Source organism: Panthera leo, chromosome E3 (assembly GCF_018350215.1).
Source record: "Panthera leo isolate Ple1 chromosome E3, P.leo_Ple1_pat1.1, whole genome shotgun sequence".
NCBI classification, from domain to species: Eukaryota; Metazoa; Chordata; class Mammalia; order Carnivora; family Felidae; genus Panthera; species Panthera leo.
In genome coordinates this window covers 7860522-7876438 of record NC_056694.1, presented here as the reverse complement: position 1 = coordinate 7876438, position 15917 = coordinate 7860522, and the positions used below count along the sequence as shown (strand labels likewise).

Here is a 15917-nt window from a genome sequence, read left to right as displayed (position 1 = left end):
CCCGCCCCGGCTCGGAGGCCCTTCGAGTGGCGTACTGCGCAGGCGCCAGCGCCGCGGGGCGCGCGGGCGGGGCTGGAGGCGGAGAAGCGGAAGCCATGGCAACCAGGTCCTCGACTTCGGCTTTGAGTAGCTCTATCGTCATGGTAACAAGGCTTTCTGGTAGGCTGGTTGGGGGATGGGGGGGTGGACAATGCGGTCCTCGCGCCTCTGCACCTTGAGGGGGAAAAAGGCGGGAAAAGGGGTGAGAGGCGGAAGGGACGACCCTTGGAGTTTGTGAGGAAGCGGGGAGGACTAGTGGAGGGCCTGGGGCGATGGAGACGGAGCAGGGTGGGAACTGGATTTGGGGTAGGGGCGATGACTTGGGGAAGGCTAGACAAAGCGCGGTGGTGGGGCTGACATAAGATAAGGATGGAGCCCAAAATAGACATGTACTGAGAACCTGCTAGATGCAGCACTCTCCTCAAGTAAGAAATGTACAGGTAATGAGGGAGACGGGAAACAAGAGAGAAAAGGAGGGGCTGATATTTAAGCGATGTGAAGAAAAGGGAGAGGGGCATGAACGAAGGCCAGAGGAATATAGAGCATCTTACAAGGTGAGCATGGGTCGAAACTGAAAAGGGACACAGGTAGCCTAGACACAAGTTTAAAAATGAGGAGGCTGTGGATTGGGATACGGGCTCTTTGGCTGTCCACGTGCGTGTATCTTTCCTTGCGGTCAAGTAAAGCGGTTCGCACCTAAGAGAAAACCTTACATTTTGTCATGTGGAAAATGACGTTTTTAATTTTCGGGTACCACTTGAAACAATTGTTGGGAAGGCCTCGCCTGTCTCCATTTTATGTTCTGTTTTTCTTCCTCTTGGATATGGAAGTAATATGCTATTGTGGCAAGACAGGGGGCCTAATGCATCTGACATATAGTGTGGTCTCTGACCCTTACCGGATGTGCGGCCTCAGGTGAGTCATTTCAGCCGAGTTTCCTCATTTGAAAACTGAGCATGGCCGTACCTGCCTTGCAAGATGGTTTTGAGGATGTGCAGAGTATCCGGCATACTGTCAACGCCTGTTAACGGTGGTGCTGATCATTTTCTCCCATTCTCAACTTTTTTTGGTCTACTCCTTTGCCTTCTTCCTCTTTTTCATTCCCCTTTCTCCTCTGCCTTCAGCTTGCCAATGGCATACATGTTGGCGGAAGTATCTTGATAGTTGTTTTTTTGTTTTTTTTTTTTTTTTTTTAGGTCAAGTATAAGATCAATAAAGCAAGCTGTTGGAGGTAGGAAGGGTAAATCATTAGGGAGTGAAAAAAAGGAAAGGAAATGTGTAAGAAGGGCAGAAGGCAAAAGGAATGAAAGAAATGTGCTCCTGGTAGGAAGAGGAGAAGGTTGTAGATAAGGAAGTAATGAGCCGTGAGGCAAAGACGTAAAGCAGAGAGCTGAGCAACAGCCTGTGGAAATTTGGAAGCTCTAGAGATGTGAACTCCTACACTCCTTGGAAAGCTGATACTTTCTAGAATTCCTTGACTCAATGTGGCATTGCCTCGCTGCAGAAAAGAGAAGATTTGTGAGGGAATTGTTAGAAATATGGGTTTTGCTCATGTAGAGTCCTAGACTTCAAGTGGTTTACATCATTTTGAAGACAGTGGGCTGGATTTCTTCACTGTTAGCAAACGGTGGATGTAGCGAATCTGTGTTAGTGGATTCAGTGTGGGTTGTGTCTGCAGAGGAGTTCGGATTCGAGGCCGGGGGCAGTTGGGAGTCACTATGGTTGCCTGAGCTGATGAATAACTTGGCGAGAACACTTTTAAGAAGGTTAATCTTACGGTAATCTGGGGGACAATACGAAAGGATAAATGGAAGGCCGGAAGATCATCTTTGGGAATCCAGGCACAAAGATGAAATGGAGAGCTACAAATTGGAGAGGTGCCTGAAATGGGCCAGTCAACTCACGTTGATGACTAATTTGTATCGTCACCCTACAACCCATGCTGACACCTCCCTGAGCCTTCCCTCACCTGGTTGTAGCGGTGGTTCCTGCGGTGGTTGGCAGGGGGGTGGCCTGAAGCCTTTTCATCTCTATGAGTTTATGCTCTGTGTTTCTCCCTCTTGTGATAACCTGTGCACCCACTTTTTGCACACTCTTTAAGTAGTCCATAGTTCCCAGATGATGTTATTTGTAGTCATCATTGTTTTTTCAACAACAACAACTTCTTCTTCTTCTTCTTCTTCTTCTTCTTCTTCTTCTTCTTCTTCTTCTTCCTTCTTCCTTCTTCCTTCTTCCTTCTTCCTTCTTCCTTCTTTCTTCTTTCTTCTTTCTTCTTTCTTCTTTCTTCTTCTTCTTTTTAACTGAGCATTCGGGACCTTACTATATGCTGTTCCTAACAGTTTGGACAATTAGAATATCTTCTGTGGTGGATGTTTGCCCTTCTTTTCACTTCCCAGGCTCCAACCCCATGTTGTAGGGTTTGGGAATCCCACCTTATGAGTCTAGGGTGAGACAGAACAACCTCCCAGTGAAACACTAGAAGTTTCCTGGGGTGTCTGGGTGGTTCAGTCAGTCAAGTGTCCAACTTCAGCTCAGGTCATGATCTCGTGGTTTGTGAGTTCGAGCCCCAAGTTGGGTTCTATGCGGACAACTCAGAGCCTGGAGCCTGTTTCAGATTCTGTATCTCCCTGCCTCTCTCTGCCCCTCCCCTGCTTGCACTCTGTCTCTCAAAATAAATAAATAAACATTTTAAAAAAGAGAGAAGTTTCCTGACATTCACTTTTGCAGCCTTCTTCGTGCCCACAGCATTGGCATGTCTGCTGGACTCGACCGATCTGTGCATCTGTCCGGACTTTGGTCCAGGAAGGAATGAGGTGATGGAGGGGATATAAGACTCTGGTAGAAGGGCAGAGGGTCAAAACCTAGGGTGCCAGTACAGCGGCACCAATGGCAGTGTCCGGGGCCCAGTGAAGGTTATAGGGCAGAGTCACCAGTGTGATTTGGGGCGCTACCTCTAGTGTGAGACCTTCCTCTGGTTCTCTGGCCCTCCTGGAAATTCCCTGAGCTCCCCAGTTTCCTCTGGTGCTTCCCTTAGCTAGAGTTGGTTTCTGTCCCTGGTAACTAAGAACCTTGCCTGGTACTCTCGGTAAGCATGCCGTATTGTCCCTTGGCTGCACGTGTGAGTTGGCCTTGTCTCTTCAGCTGGATTGTCTCCTTCAGAGATGGTATCTTTTTTTTATGTTTATTTATTTACTTAGAGAGAGAGAGCATGAGCCTAGGAGGGGCAGAGAGAGAGAGAGAGAGGGAGGGAGAGAGAGAGAGAGAGAGAGGGAGAGACAGAGAATCCTAAGCAGGTTCCATGCTGTCAGCACAGAGCCCGATCCAGGGTTCAGACCCACAACTGTGAGATCGTGACCTGAGGCAGAATTGAGAGTCAGATGCTTAACTGACTGAGCTACCCAGGCGCTCCCTTCAGGGACGGCATCTTATTCATCTTCTGTTTCTTCACAGCATCAAACATAGTGCTTGTTGACCGGCTTCAGTTATGATTGGTATTCATGGTTATCAAATCTAGATATTTAAATCTTCTAATCCAAACTATTCTAAACTCTAATTTTGTGTACAGTGGGTAGCATATTCAACACGTATTATTTCTGCTAGAGGATGAACCGTCTTTTGGTGTTTCTACTGTGCCTGGCACGATGCCTGACATACGGCAGCAGATACCCAACATTAGTAGAATAAGCGTATCCTGGATCCCCCATTTGGAAATCCCAATGTCGTCTCAAAATTCACTTGGTAAAACCCTCGCCTTCCCCTGAAACCATCCCATCTTTTGGCTTCCCACCATGGTCAACGTCACTGCCTTTTCCTAGACTTGCAGACTATGAGCCCGGGACGTGAAGGATAACAAGAAAGCATGGCTGATTCAAGGGACATAGTCCAGGCTTGCCTGACTAGATCAGGAGAGGGGGAGACTTGACTGGCTGGGTTATCAGAGGAGGGAGGCAGCAGTCTCAAGGTGACTTGGGACTTCCTCCGCAGGTGTGTCCCTTGAACGTGCCTTGCTATTATTTTTCCTTTGTCATTTTGTTCACCGTGTTTTCTCAAATGCCCTGCGGTTCTGCCCCACAGACCCAAATCCGTCTCTCCATCTTGTAAGTTGCCGGCAAACGCCCCCCTGCAAGTAAGCCTCACAGTCTGGTGTAGACCCTAGTGATCATTTCTACAGTGTTCCCTTCAGCCCTTTTTGAAGTGACTCACATAGCATCTCAGCTTTTTAGTGTCTATTCTCCTTAGGTACTGGATAGTTAGAAAGACCACTTACACTTTGCAAAACGTGCTTCACAGCACCCCTATCGAGTTAAGCTTTTAAATAAATACTTGTTTGATTGAATGGGGTTCAAACTCAGGAGGATTTTGGCAGAAGCCACAGCTGCTTTGCTTCAAAAAGAGCTTTCCACTGGAGTCAAAGCGACACCTGGTGGCTAGGTGATAAAAGGCCATGTGGTGGTAGGACGCCGGTGTGCTGGCTGAAAGGCAGAGGTGTGAGCGCAGGACCCTCTGGTGACTGGCACGTGAGACCCGTGTTCACAAATGCCACAGCCTAAGTAGTTTTGCTACTCTCACCCCAAAACTTACTTGAGGAGCCACCTCAAGGAAAGCGGCTTGGAGAACAGATGGTGTCTCCTTGAAAGTTTCATTCTGATGGAATATTTTTTTACCATTGAGGGATTTTACAGAATGAGTCATACCCTTTGCCCACACGTGGGCAGATAAATAATCCCACTGCGTGAGGCTTATGAGAAATGTAATGATGGCTGGAAGCAGATCTGGTTGGTTTTTCATTTCTAAAGAAATAGAGGAAGAGAGATTTGGAAGGGTAAGGAGGGGGCCCGGGCGGAGCCAAGCGGGACCAGGCAGGCTTTCCACTGTGAGGCTACATCGTCATCTCTGTGCTCAAAATATCCAAGAAAAGCAGAGGGCACCGCTAAATGGGGCACTTCCTGGAGCAAACTCTCTCTGCGGGGGTGAGGCCTTCTGATGAACCCTTTTCTTCTGAGACCTCTCAGCATGTATGGATGGTTTCTGAACTGTCCACTGTCAAACCAGGCTAACTTGTTCTGGTTTTTGAGGCTCTTGTGGTTTCTAAGCAAATCTGTTACAGATAGGTAAATCCTCAACAACTAGCCCAGTGCCTGGAACTGGTCATATTTTCTGGGTGTAAGGAGGACACAAGACCTATCTGAGTCCCTGTATCCCTGAATTCTTGGACCGTTGCCTTCATGACCCCAGCTACCTACTACAAGCTGAAAGGGAGACCGGTGTGAGCGGAAGGGAGTATTCTTGCAGGAAGAGGAATACTTTAGTGCCAGCTGAAGTTTTGGCTACAAATCTCAGTGATCTCGTGAACTGGATTAGGCCATGTCTAGTTTGGGTAGCTCTGGTCTGAGCCAGCTAGAAGCAGGCCAAAGTTGCCTCTATGGCCCCTTTTCTCTAGTTCTGTGACCATATCTTGGTCCTACAGGGGTTGCCAGAGATTTGGAAAGGGAAGAGGAAGCACTCACTGAGATTGAGAGCATCTCTCTAAAGCTGAGAGTGGGCTTTAGTGGGCTATGCGTTCTACTCCTTTCTTCTGGGTCTTGCTCTGGTTCCCATTTCCTTCCTTCCTTCCTTCCTTCCTTCCTTCCTTCCTTCCTTCCTTCCTTCTTTCCATTAAGTTTAAAATTTTAATTCCAGTAAAGTTAATCCTTTGGCTTTCTAAGGAGAGAGGAAGACTTTCCTTCCAGGTTGGATTGGGCTTTAGGACCCCTCTTACTATATAGACCCTCATGAGGGAAGAGAAGGCCTGAAAAAAGATGAATCCAAAGAGATGAATCCATAAAGAGAAGATGCCAGACATCGGCACCCACCTGGAACACATTAGTGCACCATGTTGGAGGCTTCCAAGAAGGTCCCTGACTGTCCCTCGAGAGGGACACAGGAATGGCGGGGGCAGTGGGAAGGCCTTTCGCACAGGTCGAGTGAGTGAGGGTGAGCAGTGAACAGATGCCCCTCCTGAATTTATGTCATGATCTAAAACTGCTCCAAGGAAGTCTAACACAATTTAGAGAAAGTTGTAACGTGAAGGTTCCTTTAGTTCAAGGCCTGAAATCTATCTTTATCCATGGCAGTGGGCTTATTTAAGCTTGAGAACAGGTAAGATTCTAACCAGGCAGAATGATCACTTTTGGCTGTTTTTGTGCCATTTGAAGATGTTCGTATTACCCGACCCATGGGGAGTGCCAGGCGAAGGAAACAGACTCGGTCTGGGTTTTGAGAAGTGGGGAGTGGGGCAGGTGCAGGGGTGGGGCATTTGGCGGGGAAGGAGATGGCATGAACAGAGATGGGAACTCCCAGGGACAGTGGGCATGAGCAGGCCTGTCAGGGAAGGTATGAGGTGACAGGTCTTCGGGGGACCCCTCTTTCCCTTTTGACGGTGGCACCCAGTGTGGGGGGGTGTGGAATTCTGCCCTGCACACCATGTCCCTTGGGTCTTGTGCAGCCCCGGTGGTCCACCCTGTGGACTTCCCTGTGGCAGGTCTTCGTGCCTTGGGCTTGTGGGTGTGTGTTTCGTAAAGCTCCCCTTTACTGGAGAAGGGCTATGAACTGATGAGCTTTTGACTTTGTACTGTGCGAAATGTTGGAAATAAAGGCAGGGACTCTTTCGGACTATTTTTACTTATTTATTATTTTTAAAAATATTTTACTTGTTTATATATCAAAAGTGAAAAAGCATATAATTCAACAGTTTCAAGAATGTCGGACCCCGCATTGGGGTATCCTTACGGGTACTGTGTGCGGCTGTCACTCTCCAGTGCATGATGAGAAACAAACAAACAGACACACAAAGAACAAAGATTTTTCACTGAGGAGCACGGTGGGATGATTAGGGTCCTACTGGCTCACATTCATTCGTTCGACATCTATGTGCAATTCTTCGATGAATCGGTCTTGATGTCATGCCCCCTAGCTCCTTGGTTTTCAGAAAGATTACCTAGCGGGGGTAGTTGAGTCCAGGCTCATGGTCTCTCTCATTCTCTCTCCTCTTCCTCCTCTCTCTCAGTCTCTCTCTCTCTCCCTCTCTCACGTGTCCACTGCTCACACACAGCAGCCGGAAATGACACGTTGAAGTGAGTCACCAATGCGGCTATGAATCACCCTGTAATTGGGGAAAGTTCTGTCCTTCTAGGTCGTGCAGCCCCTTGCTCTCGTGTTCCTAAATATATTGGAAAATTTTGAAACCACTCTGTTCTCACTCCGATCTCTCTTACCCGCCACATCCTTTTGGTCCCTAAAGTGGGCTGAAGTTAGATGATCTTGCGGGGGAGGGGGGGGTCTCAGCCCTCCAGTGGAGAAGGGCGAGGAAAAGAAGGCTCGGGCAGCCACAAGGTGGCAGTGTGGGCCCCACCATCCTGGCCACCCAGCAGGGTGGCCGGTCAAGTGGCCAGACTCCTGAGATGCAATGACCAAGACCACCAAGGAACACTACTAGCTAGTTCAGATTATACGTTTCTCTTGAGAGTCCTCTTTTTCTTTAACAAGCACATGTGGACAAGGCTGTGATAAATACTAGGCACACCCCGGCATCCCACCCTCCCCACCAGATGAGGGCCGAGAGCCAGGCACACATCCCACTCTCCCCCAACCCCCCCGCCCATTCCTGCAAAATAAAGTTTGTGGGAAGCAGAAACCTGCTTCTATGAGTAAACAAGTCACCTACACTCCAAAATAATACATGCACACTGTTTCTGGGAGGGAGCCGGCCAGGTCGGAGTGGGTCTCCGCAGGGAGGCGGGCAGGTGCTCTGTCCGTGTGCAGGACCACCGAGCCAGGGAGCACAGGCCTCGAGATGAAAGGGTGTCTATTCCACTGGCCTTCTTTGGCCCGCCGCCAGCCTCCTCAGCAGTGGCAGACAGTGCAAGAGTGACAGCAACGTGACTGGAACGCAAATAGTGTCTACCAAGCGCACAAAAGCCCCCGTAAAGCCTTCTGGTGCCATCCTGCCAGGGTCTCGGTGGGGTCCAGGTCTGAAGACCCGGATGGGCAGAGCGATGGGCAGAAGCAGCTGCGCGTGTGCCTGTGCATGTTTTACAGTCTGCTTTGGAGACTCAGCTGAGCGTTGGCGGTCTCCCCGGGGGGCTCCACGAGGGCGTTTTCCTGAAAGGTCCTCTTCTCCATTCCTGGGAGAGGCTGAGGTCTAAGAGGCAGATTTGAAAGATTTACCATTTTTTTTTTTTTTTGAAGGCAAAGGCCTTCTCTTTCTCCAGAAAAATTAATTAAAATAAAAGTTTTCTTCCTTTGGAGTTCTTTCTTCTTGGCTACATCTCCAGTTCTGTCACAGATGAGGACTGCTTCACCCTCGTGGTCAGGGTTCCATCACTTGGCCTATGAAGAGGACTGTTCCTGAGAATGGAAGAATCATAGGAGATGAGAACAGGGAGAAATGGCATGGCTCGCCCAGCCCCATGTTTATGGATGAGCTGAGATGTGAGAAGGCAAGTGAGCTGTCTGGAGTCCCAGCTTTTGGGGTGACTAAGCTAGGGCTGGGGTCCTGGCGCGGTGCTCACTTTGTGACAGAGCGTCATCCCTGAAGGGAGGGGGAGGGGCAGAGTTATGGACTGGGGCAGGAGGGAGCGTCTACACCTGTCTGGACTGGTGTCTGAGGCGAAGAGACGCGGGGGCAGGGGGCAGTGGAGCCTCCCCGCCCCGGCTCACCTGTGGGGTTGTGCCGAACCACGAAGAGGAAGGGTCTGTCCATGATGATCTCCTCGGGGGCCATTCGGGCTGATACAATAATGGCTGAGAGAGAGGGAACAATGTTAGAACAGAAGGACTGGGCACTGGTGCCTGGATTGATCATAAGTGATCCATTGACACCAGCCTTCTGATAGCAGCATTGGAGGGCGACTCGGAGGCTTAGTTGTTCTTCCCATCACAAACTTTAACAGTTTAGGGAAGTTCTCTGAGGACTGGCTGCCTCCAGGCATTCCAGAGAGATTTACCAGCTACTCACCAACAGCTATTTGTGTAACCCTTTTTAGAATGTTGATAAGCAAGTTCCTTAAGCCGACTGGCCACTATGAGCACAAAGCCAAGGCTTCCTTTGAGGGGCCTTTTCACCTTCACGGGGGGGCCTCAGGAGCCATTGGGTGGGGGACCGGGATCCCAGGAAAAGTGGGCCTACAGCAGGCTAAGAAACTCTGGGGGGATAAGGGTGATGCCCTGAGCACCTGGTGTGGGGGGTGCCCCTCTTCGAGGAGAGGCTGGTGAAGCAGGGCCGTGGGGTTCCTCCCAGACGTGGGCCCCTCCTTGGAAGTCCTGGGGGGACACTCACCAGGCCTCACCTGAGTCTGACTCACCTGTGGAGGAGGACGCCACCGTGCCGCTCTCATTCACCTCGATCTTGACTTTTTGCAGCGCCTGTGACACGTACAGTGCCTCTTCATCTGAAACAAGCGGATCCGAGTGTAGATCAGCTGGGGTTCTCAGAGATACACTCCTTTGTCCTCTCAGGGGCCCCCCAGTCCACCAGCATAAGGAGGAGGTGGGAGGAAAATCTCTCACCTGAGAGACTCGAGAAGTCCGCCTGGTTTGGCTTAAACATGTCAGTCATCCCCAAGTTCTCCAGGGGTCTCCGGAGGTTGACTTCACTTTCCAGGGAGAACCTGTAAACAGGAGGGGGAAATAGCTCAAGCTCAGGCCGCCCCTTGTTGCCTCTGCCAGGCCCCGTCCACATATCCCCCTCAGCTGACGGGATGGGGATAGGTGTGAAAGTGGAGGAGGGAGGCTTGGTTTTTTCACATCTGTGCGTCAGGTGTAATGTAAATGAACAACCCCTACCCTCACACCCTGGAATCTTGAGGGGGGCGGTGGCAAAGGGCACATCCTCCTGCAAGATATTTGAACAAAAATCTGGTCTGTAGATTGTGTTTCTGGGAGCGAATTCTGAAGAGGACTCCAGCAGAGAGGTTTTGGGGCACTTCTGCTTCCCATCAGGGCCCGAGTCACCTCGGTTCTCGTTTTCTAGACGTGGGGGTGGGTGGGGGTAGAGAACACAAGGGCACCCTAAACAACTGAATCTTCCTCTTTCCCCAAGCATGGCATTATAACAGCTGGAAATTTGGGGTAGGTGTGGTGGGAGGCTTCCTTGCAATTCTGGAATTACCCAGCCTCGGCCTTCTCCACCCTCTGTACTCCTGCAGAAGGATTTTTTTAATCTGCTTTGTTGGAAGCCAGCTAGAAGCTGTAGTTCTGGCTGCTTTGTCTCCTTTTGTCTCTTGTTTGGATGTTGATTTGAGCAGATGGGGGTGGGAGAGGGTCATCTCAAAGGCTGATCCATCCCCCTCCCCTCCCCCCTCATTTCTCTGGCTCTTCTTTTGGTTGGCTTTTGCTGGATATTCTGAGGGTGGGGAGTGTGGGGGCAAGGTCTAGGAAAATTCCCCGCTGCCCTCTGCCCTCCAGCAGAAACAGGAGCAGAGATGAGCAGAGGAATCTTAATCAAACCCAGGCCAGAGTGTTTCCCATCAGCTTCCCACACATGTCCCTACCCTGCAAATGTCATACTTGGGAAACATGGGGGTGGTCCCTTCAGGGAGCCTTGGGAGAGGGGAGGGGTAGATAGAGAGGATTAGAGCATTGGCAAGTGTGGTGCGAGCAAGGGGTGACTTACTTGGGCAGAACCAGGAGGCGGAGCTGTCTGGTCATATTCCCTTTCCACTGGCTGATGAGCTGGGCATCCAGGATGTTGGTGAGGGCAGAGAGAGGCACCTCTTTTTCATAGGGAGCAGCAATGAACATGCTGAGAGTGTCCCCGTGGTAGGGCAATTCCAGGATGTCATAGTAATGGCCGTCGGGGGTGGAAAACTCAGCTGTGAAGGCACCAAGATGGCGCACTGAAAATGGCTTCAGCTCTCGCTTCTGACCCGGCACTGGCTTTTCAACTAGTTCTGTCTCATCCATTCTTTCTGGAAGCCACCTCTCCACCCTGGCTTTTGAGGCTCCCCAGTCGGTGTTTTTTATCCCCATTTCCCTCCTCTTCTGCCAATGCAGCATCTTCTGATACTGTCTCCTTTTGGCCTTCTTTGCCTTTACCCCCCTCTCCCCCACACCCAGCCACTGATTTATCTCAGCATCTCCTTCATCTCAACTTCCACATAGGCCTTCCCCAGCAGGATCTGTGAGCCCCTGGTGATCACCTAGAAACACGTGGGTCATGTGGTCATATTTGGGCTGGAGGGACTTTCTGGACTTCTTTTTTTATATATATATATCTTTATTTAATTTTGAGAGACAAAGACAGAGCGCAAGCGGGGGAGGGGGAGAGAGAGGAGACAGAATCCGAAGCAGACTCCAGGCTCCGAGCTGACAGCAAAGAGCCTGATGCAGAGCTCGAACTCGCCAACTGGGAGATCATGACCTGAGCCAAAGTTGGACACTTAACTGACTGAGCCACCCAGGCGCCCTGCACTTTCATCTTGCGTGATATAAAGCTACTTTCTGCTGCTCCAGTTATCCCAGTAGCTCCTACCTGGGGATTCTTTGTCAAAGATGGGCTATATTCGAGGGGTTCTCCTCCCTGAGAGGGGAGCACCCCGGGGAAGAGATGCGGTAGCTGTGGGACTTGGGGAAAGGGTTTTGTACTCACTGTAGTTGAACTTATTGGTCTGAGCCATCATGGGCACAGAAACGGTGCTGCCATCAGATTTGTGGAAGAGGCGGTGGTGGGTGCCTGACTCTGGGAAGGGCGTCTTCCACTGGCCATTGAAGTAGAGGGCGTTCACCAGCATCAGGCGCGTCAGCTGGTTCACGGCCCCTTCGCCCAGTAAGTCGCCAATCATGCCTACGGGAAAGCCAGGTGGGCAGGAGGCTAAATATGTTTTAACCCTTTTAGATGGTTCCCTTCAGTCCTTTGAGGGGATCCGGTCAGGAGGCAGACGGGGGTGTAAGTGAGCCAGTCTAGCTGTGTTCAACCTGTTCATCTTCCCAAGAGTCTCAGGAAACTTCCCGCTCATCGCATGCTCTGGCCCTGGGATCCTGTCCAGGATCAGACCCGGACGCTTGTCTTGCCTTACTTTGCTCCCCAAGCAGCAGTGTGTGTTTCTTGTGGTTATTACTGTTGTCATGACATCTCACAGCACTTTAGGGAGGCCCTTAGGGTTGGTTCATGAGAGGGCCTACTTTGAAAACCAAGATGCTCTGATTCTTCCAGCACCTGCCCTGTCTACAGAGAACAGCATGCTGATGGGGAGAGGTTGGGATTCTGGGGACTTGTTTCTAGATCCCCTTCCTCTGCAGGCCCTTGGGACTGGCCTCCTCTCCCTGCCCGCTCACCTTTCGTGTGTGTCTTCACCCAGTCGTTGACGATGAACCTGGCTCTATCCACCTCTGAGAAGTCCACTTGCTTGACCGTGGTCCGGAAGAGCCTGAAGAAGTGAGGCATGAAGCCCTCGACCAGCTTCAGATCCCGCTGGACGAAGATGGCATCGGCCGTGCTGATCTCATCCTTGTTCCACGGCCCCATGAGCTCCTTGTACAGCTGGCGGAGGGCAGGGGCCATGCCCTTCTCTGTGCCGAGGCAGGGCCGAGAGGACACATTAGCTTACGTTGAGCCAAGGGCCCCCAGCCGGGCCAACTTCCCCCAGGAGAGGCCCAACCTTGTGCGTGTGGATGGGGCTCTTCTGTTCCCCCGGGGTCTCTGGAGGGAGATTCCCTTCCAAACCTTAATCTCTTCGGCATCTCTCTCTTCTCCTCAAAAATCTCAGGCCCTAACCCCTTTTTGGGTTAGAATACTTTTCTCTGCTTTTAACGAACCCTAAGTTTTTTCTTATCGTAAGACTAACTGTGCTAAGCATTCACACGTATAATCCTATTTAAGCCTCACAGCAGCTCTATGTGGTAGATAGTTTTATCGTCCCCATTTTGCAGATGTGGAAGCCAAGGTCCAGAGGTGTTAAGGTAGTAAGCGGTGAGGCACACCTGTTTTACACCACATCCCCTGGCCTGTGCCCCTTGTGACGGACCCAGAGCCCGGTAAAGATGCCCTGTGACATGGCCGCATAGGAGCCGGCTCGGCTCAGCTGGCATCGGCCTGCCTCTGCTTCTGGTTGCTTACACCCCTGTCCCGTGAAGACAGTGTGAGTGCCCGCCCCCTGCTCTGCCCTGTCTCTCACCATCAATCTGGAACTGCATGGCTGCTTCGATCTGCTGCCGAGTCTCTCCTCCTGTCGTCAGCTGCAACATGGCCAGGACCGAAGCCACCCCGTAAGGTGAGAAAACCATGTTGCGGTCCTTGGAGGCCCATGCCACCTGCTGAAACACCTTCACTCCAAAGTCTGTGGTCAGTCGGGCCGCCTGAGTCTGGCGGTGGTAGGAGGCCGACCCTTCACCAAAGACGAGGGCCAGGCCCAGGGCTAGGCAAGCAAAGACTGGAGACATCCGCATCCTAGAGCAAGCGGAAAAGGATCTGGTGAGAGGAGAGTTCTGGAAAGCGGCACCCCAACCACGGGCCGGGCTCCCCGGGTTCACCGCTGGCAGGTGATACCTAAACACAAGGGCAGGAGTCCTTAAGAAACCCTGATCGGCTCCGATTCTGAGACTTTCCCCTCGTCTCAGCCCCAGGCAGTCTTTTTTTTTTTTTTTTTAATTTTTTTTAAAGTTTATTTATTTTTGAGAAAGAGAGACATGGAGCCCGTGCTGGGGAGGGGCAGAGAGAGAGAGGGAGACACAGAATCCGAAGCAGGCTCCAGGCTCTGAGCTGTCAGCACAGAGCCCGACGTGGGGCCAGAACCCACGAACCGTGAGATCATGATCAGCCCCAGGGAGCCTTAAGTGCATTTCCACCAGTGGGACTTTGGGGAACCCCTGGCAGCACCCTGTAGCGTATCTCCCTTCCCTTCAGGAGGCCAAAAGACTAAATTGTAATAACGCCTTTGATTTGCATAATGTTCTTAATTCTCTTCTAAAGCTTTCTCAACCGTGAATTTTTTCGAGCGAGCCAGCATGAAAAGCCCCTTTCCAGAAGTGGGCTGGGCGTCCTGATGGAGAGGGATGGAGAGTTGAAGCCCCTGTTTCTGTGTGGTGGGGTTGGCGGTGTGGCCCGGCCACCTTCCGTCAACTCAGGTCTGCAGTTCTCCAGGGGGGAAAAAGAGGAAAAGTGAGGATCGTGGACAGAGAACACTTTATAGGAGGGGTGTTCTTCGCTTTAACCTCAGGAGGAGGTGGAGTTTTTTTTCTCTTACCTGAAGTTCTCAAAGGCCCCTTGTGATTGGTGGTCTGTCCTGCTGTTGCTGAATCGTGGTGATTCTGCAGCCGGAGAGGGCGTGTGGCTCTCCTGACAGTGCTCTTGGCCCCGCAGCCAGACGCAGCTGTGTTCCTCCAGAGGCTGCCGCCTCCCTTTATACCAGATGTGGGCAGGAAATAGATGAACTCATGGTTCAGCCCCACCCACTTTCTCGCTCTGCAAGTCCCTCTGAACAGCTGGCCAGGCCCCCTCGGCACCTCCCTCTGCCCAACTTGCAGAGGCGTGTGCTCGTGCTGTTCTGTGTGTACGTGTGTCAGAGGGGTCAGGAACAATTGAGCAAACCCCGGTCACCTTGGCCCGAGGGCCTCCCTGGACTTGCTACCCTCTGCCTGTGTCTCCCTCTTTTTGGATGATCTTCCAGCTCGACCCCTGGCAGTGCCAGGCGGCCCCAAACTACCCCGTGTTTGGGATTACCTTCCCCGATACTCAGCTGGGGAAAAACAGTTTACGTTTCCTCCTTTCGGAGAAACGGGTCACCGCGTGGTTACCAAAGAAGCCGTGAACTTTTGTCTGCCGGTGCTGTCCAGTCTGTACGTGCTGGCCAGCCTGGGGAGAACACCCCTCCCTCCTCTTGGCCTCATTCCAGTGGCCAGAGGGCACGGAGCGTGCCATGTGATTGTCTGGGTTTTGACTGTCTAGGACATGAGCACGCAGAGGACTCCCTTCCGTTTTTCCCTCTTCCCTGCCAGGTGCGCGCCCGCCCGCTGGTCGATGATACACAGCTGACTCTCCCACGTGTCCAGACTCTTAAGATGCCCTCGAGGCTCTCTTTTGTGCCAACAGCCGTGTCTGGAGGGGGTTTGGGTGTGCTGGATGGGGTGATGGTGATGGAGGCTGAAAGAAACCAGGGGTTGACAGGGTAAAGACTTGGCAAGGCAGTAGGAGCCCAATGTGTAAGTTTCATTTCTTTAAGCTGCCTTCTGTGCCTGGGGAGAATTATACCTTATCCTTTTCTCGAGACACAGACACCTGGGGGGTGGTGCTGGGGCGGCCATGGAGAGTCAGTTCGTGGCGGGTTTGTGGGGTGTGCTTCCAGGACACCGGGCTTGGGGATGGAAGACTAACCAAACAATTCTGCAGAGGGTGGGAATCGGCCAGAGACTGGTGCGTGGGACTGCACCTGGGGGCTTGGCAGGGTCAGGTCACGTGCCCAGGATGTTGTGGACAGAGGGGTGGCTGGGTGGGGAGATGATGCACTTGACCCTGGGCTCCACACGCTGTCTCGCTTTGTGTAGGTGGTGGGGTTCAAGTGAGAGTATCCATGGAGACAGCGGATAGCAGAATCACAGGAAGTTTAAGTGGGTGGAAGCATCGGGATATTTGTTTTGGATTTTTTCAGTAAGCAGATACCAAGGGCAACCACAGCTGGACGGCTTTCCCACTTTTTACTCTGCCTCTGCCTGTGTTTTCTCTGTTGCCCCTAGGAGTCAGGTGGGGAGGGGGTGGCAGGGAAAAAAGGGGAAACCTCGGTCGGAAAGTTAGGATCACCCACTCTTTTCAAGTACAGGACTGTTCCCGTGTAACTGCTTCTTGTTTATGTCCTTTTCTTTTCTTGGTCTCGTTTGGACTCTCTGAGACAGTGGTTAAGCATGAGAAG

The 15917-nt window shown here is 51.6% G+C and overlaps 1 protein-coding gene across 1 annotated transcript; it reads right to left on the bottom strand.

Moving 5' to 3' along the window:
* Positions 1–6688: 6688 nt before the first annotated feature.
* SERPINE1 (serpin family E member 1) lies at positions 6689–14411 on the bottom strand. Its single transcript, XM_042922309.1, has 9 exons — positions 14259–14411; positions 13191–13462; positions 12352–12585; positions 11666–11860; positions 10691–10889; positions 9586–9686; positions 9381–9467; positions 8737–8820; positions 6689–8424 (listed from the first exon to the last, which is right to left on the bottom strand). Exons 2-9 carry the CDS (start codon positions 13459–13461, stop codon positions 8387–8389), a joined length of 1209 nt encoding a protein of 402 aa, XP_042778243.1. The 5' UTR covers position 13462; positions 14259–14411; the 3' UTR covers positions 6689–8386.
* Between the last annotated feature and the right edge of the window lie 1506 nt (positions 14412–15917).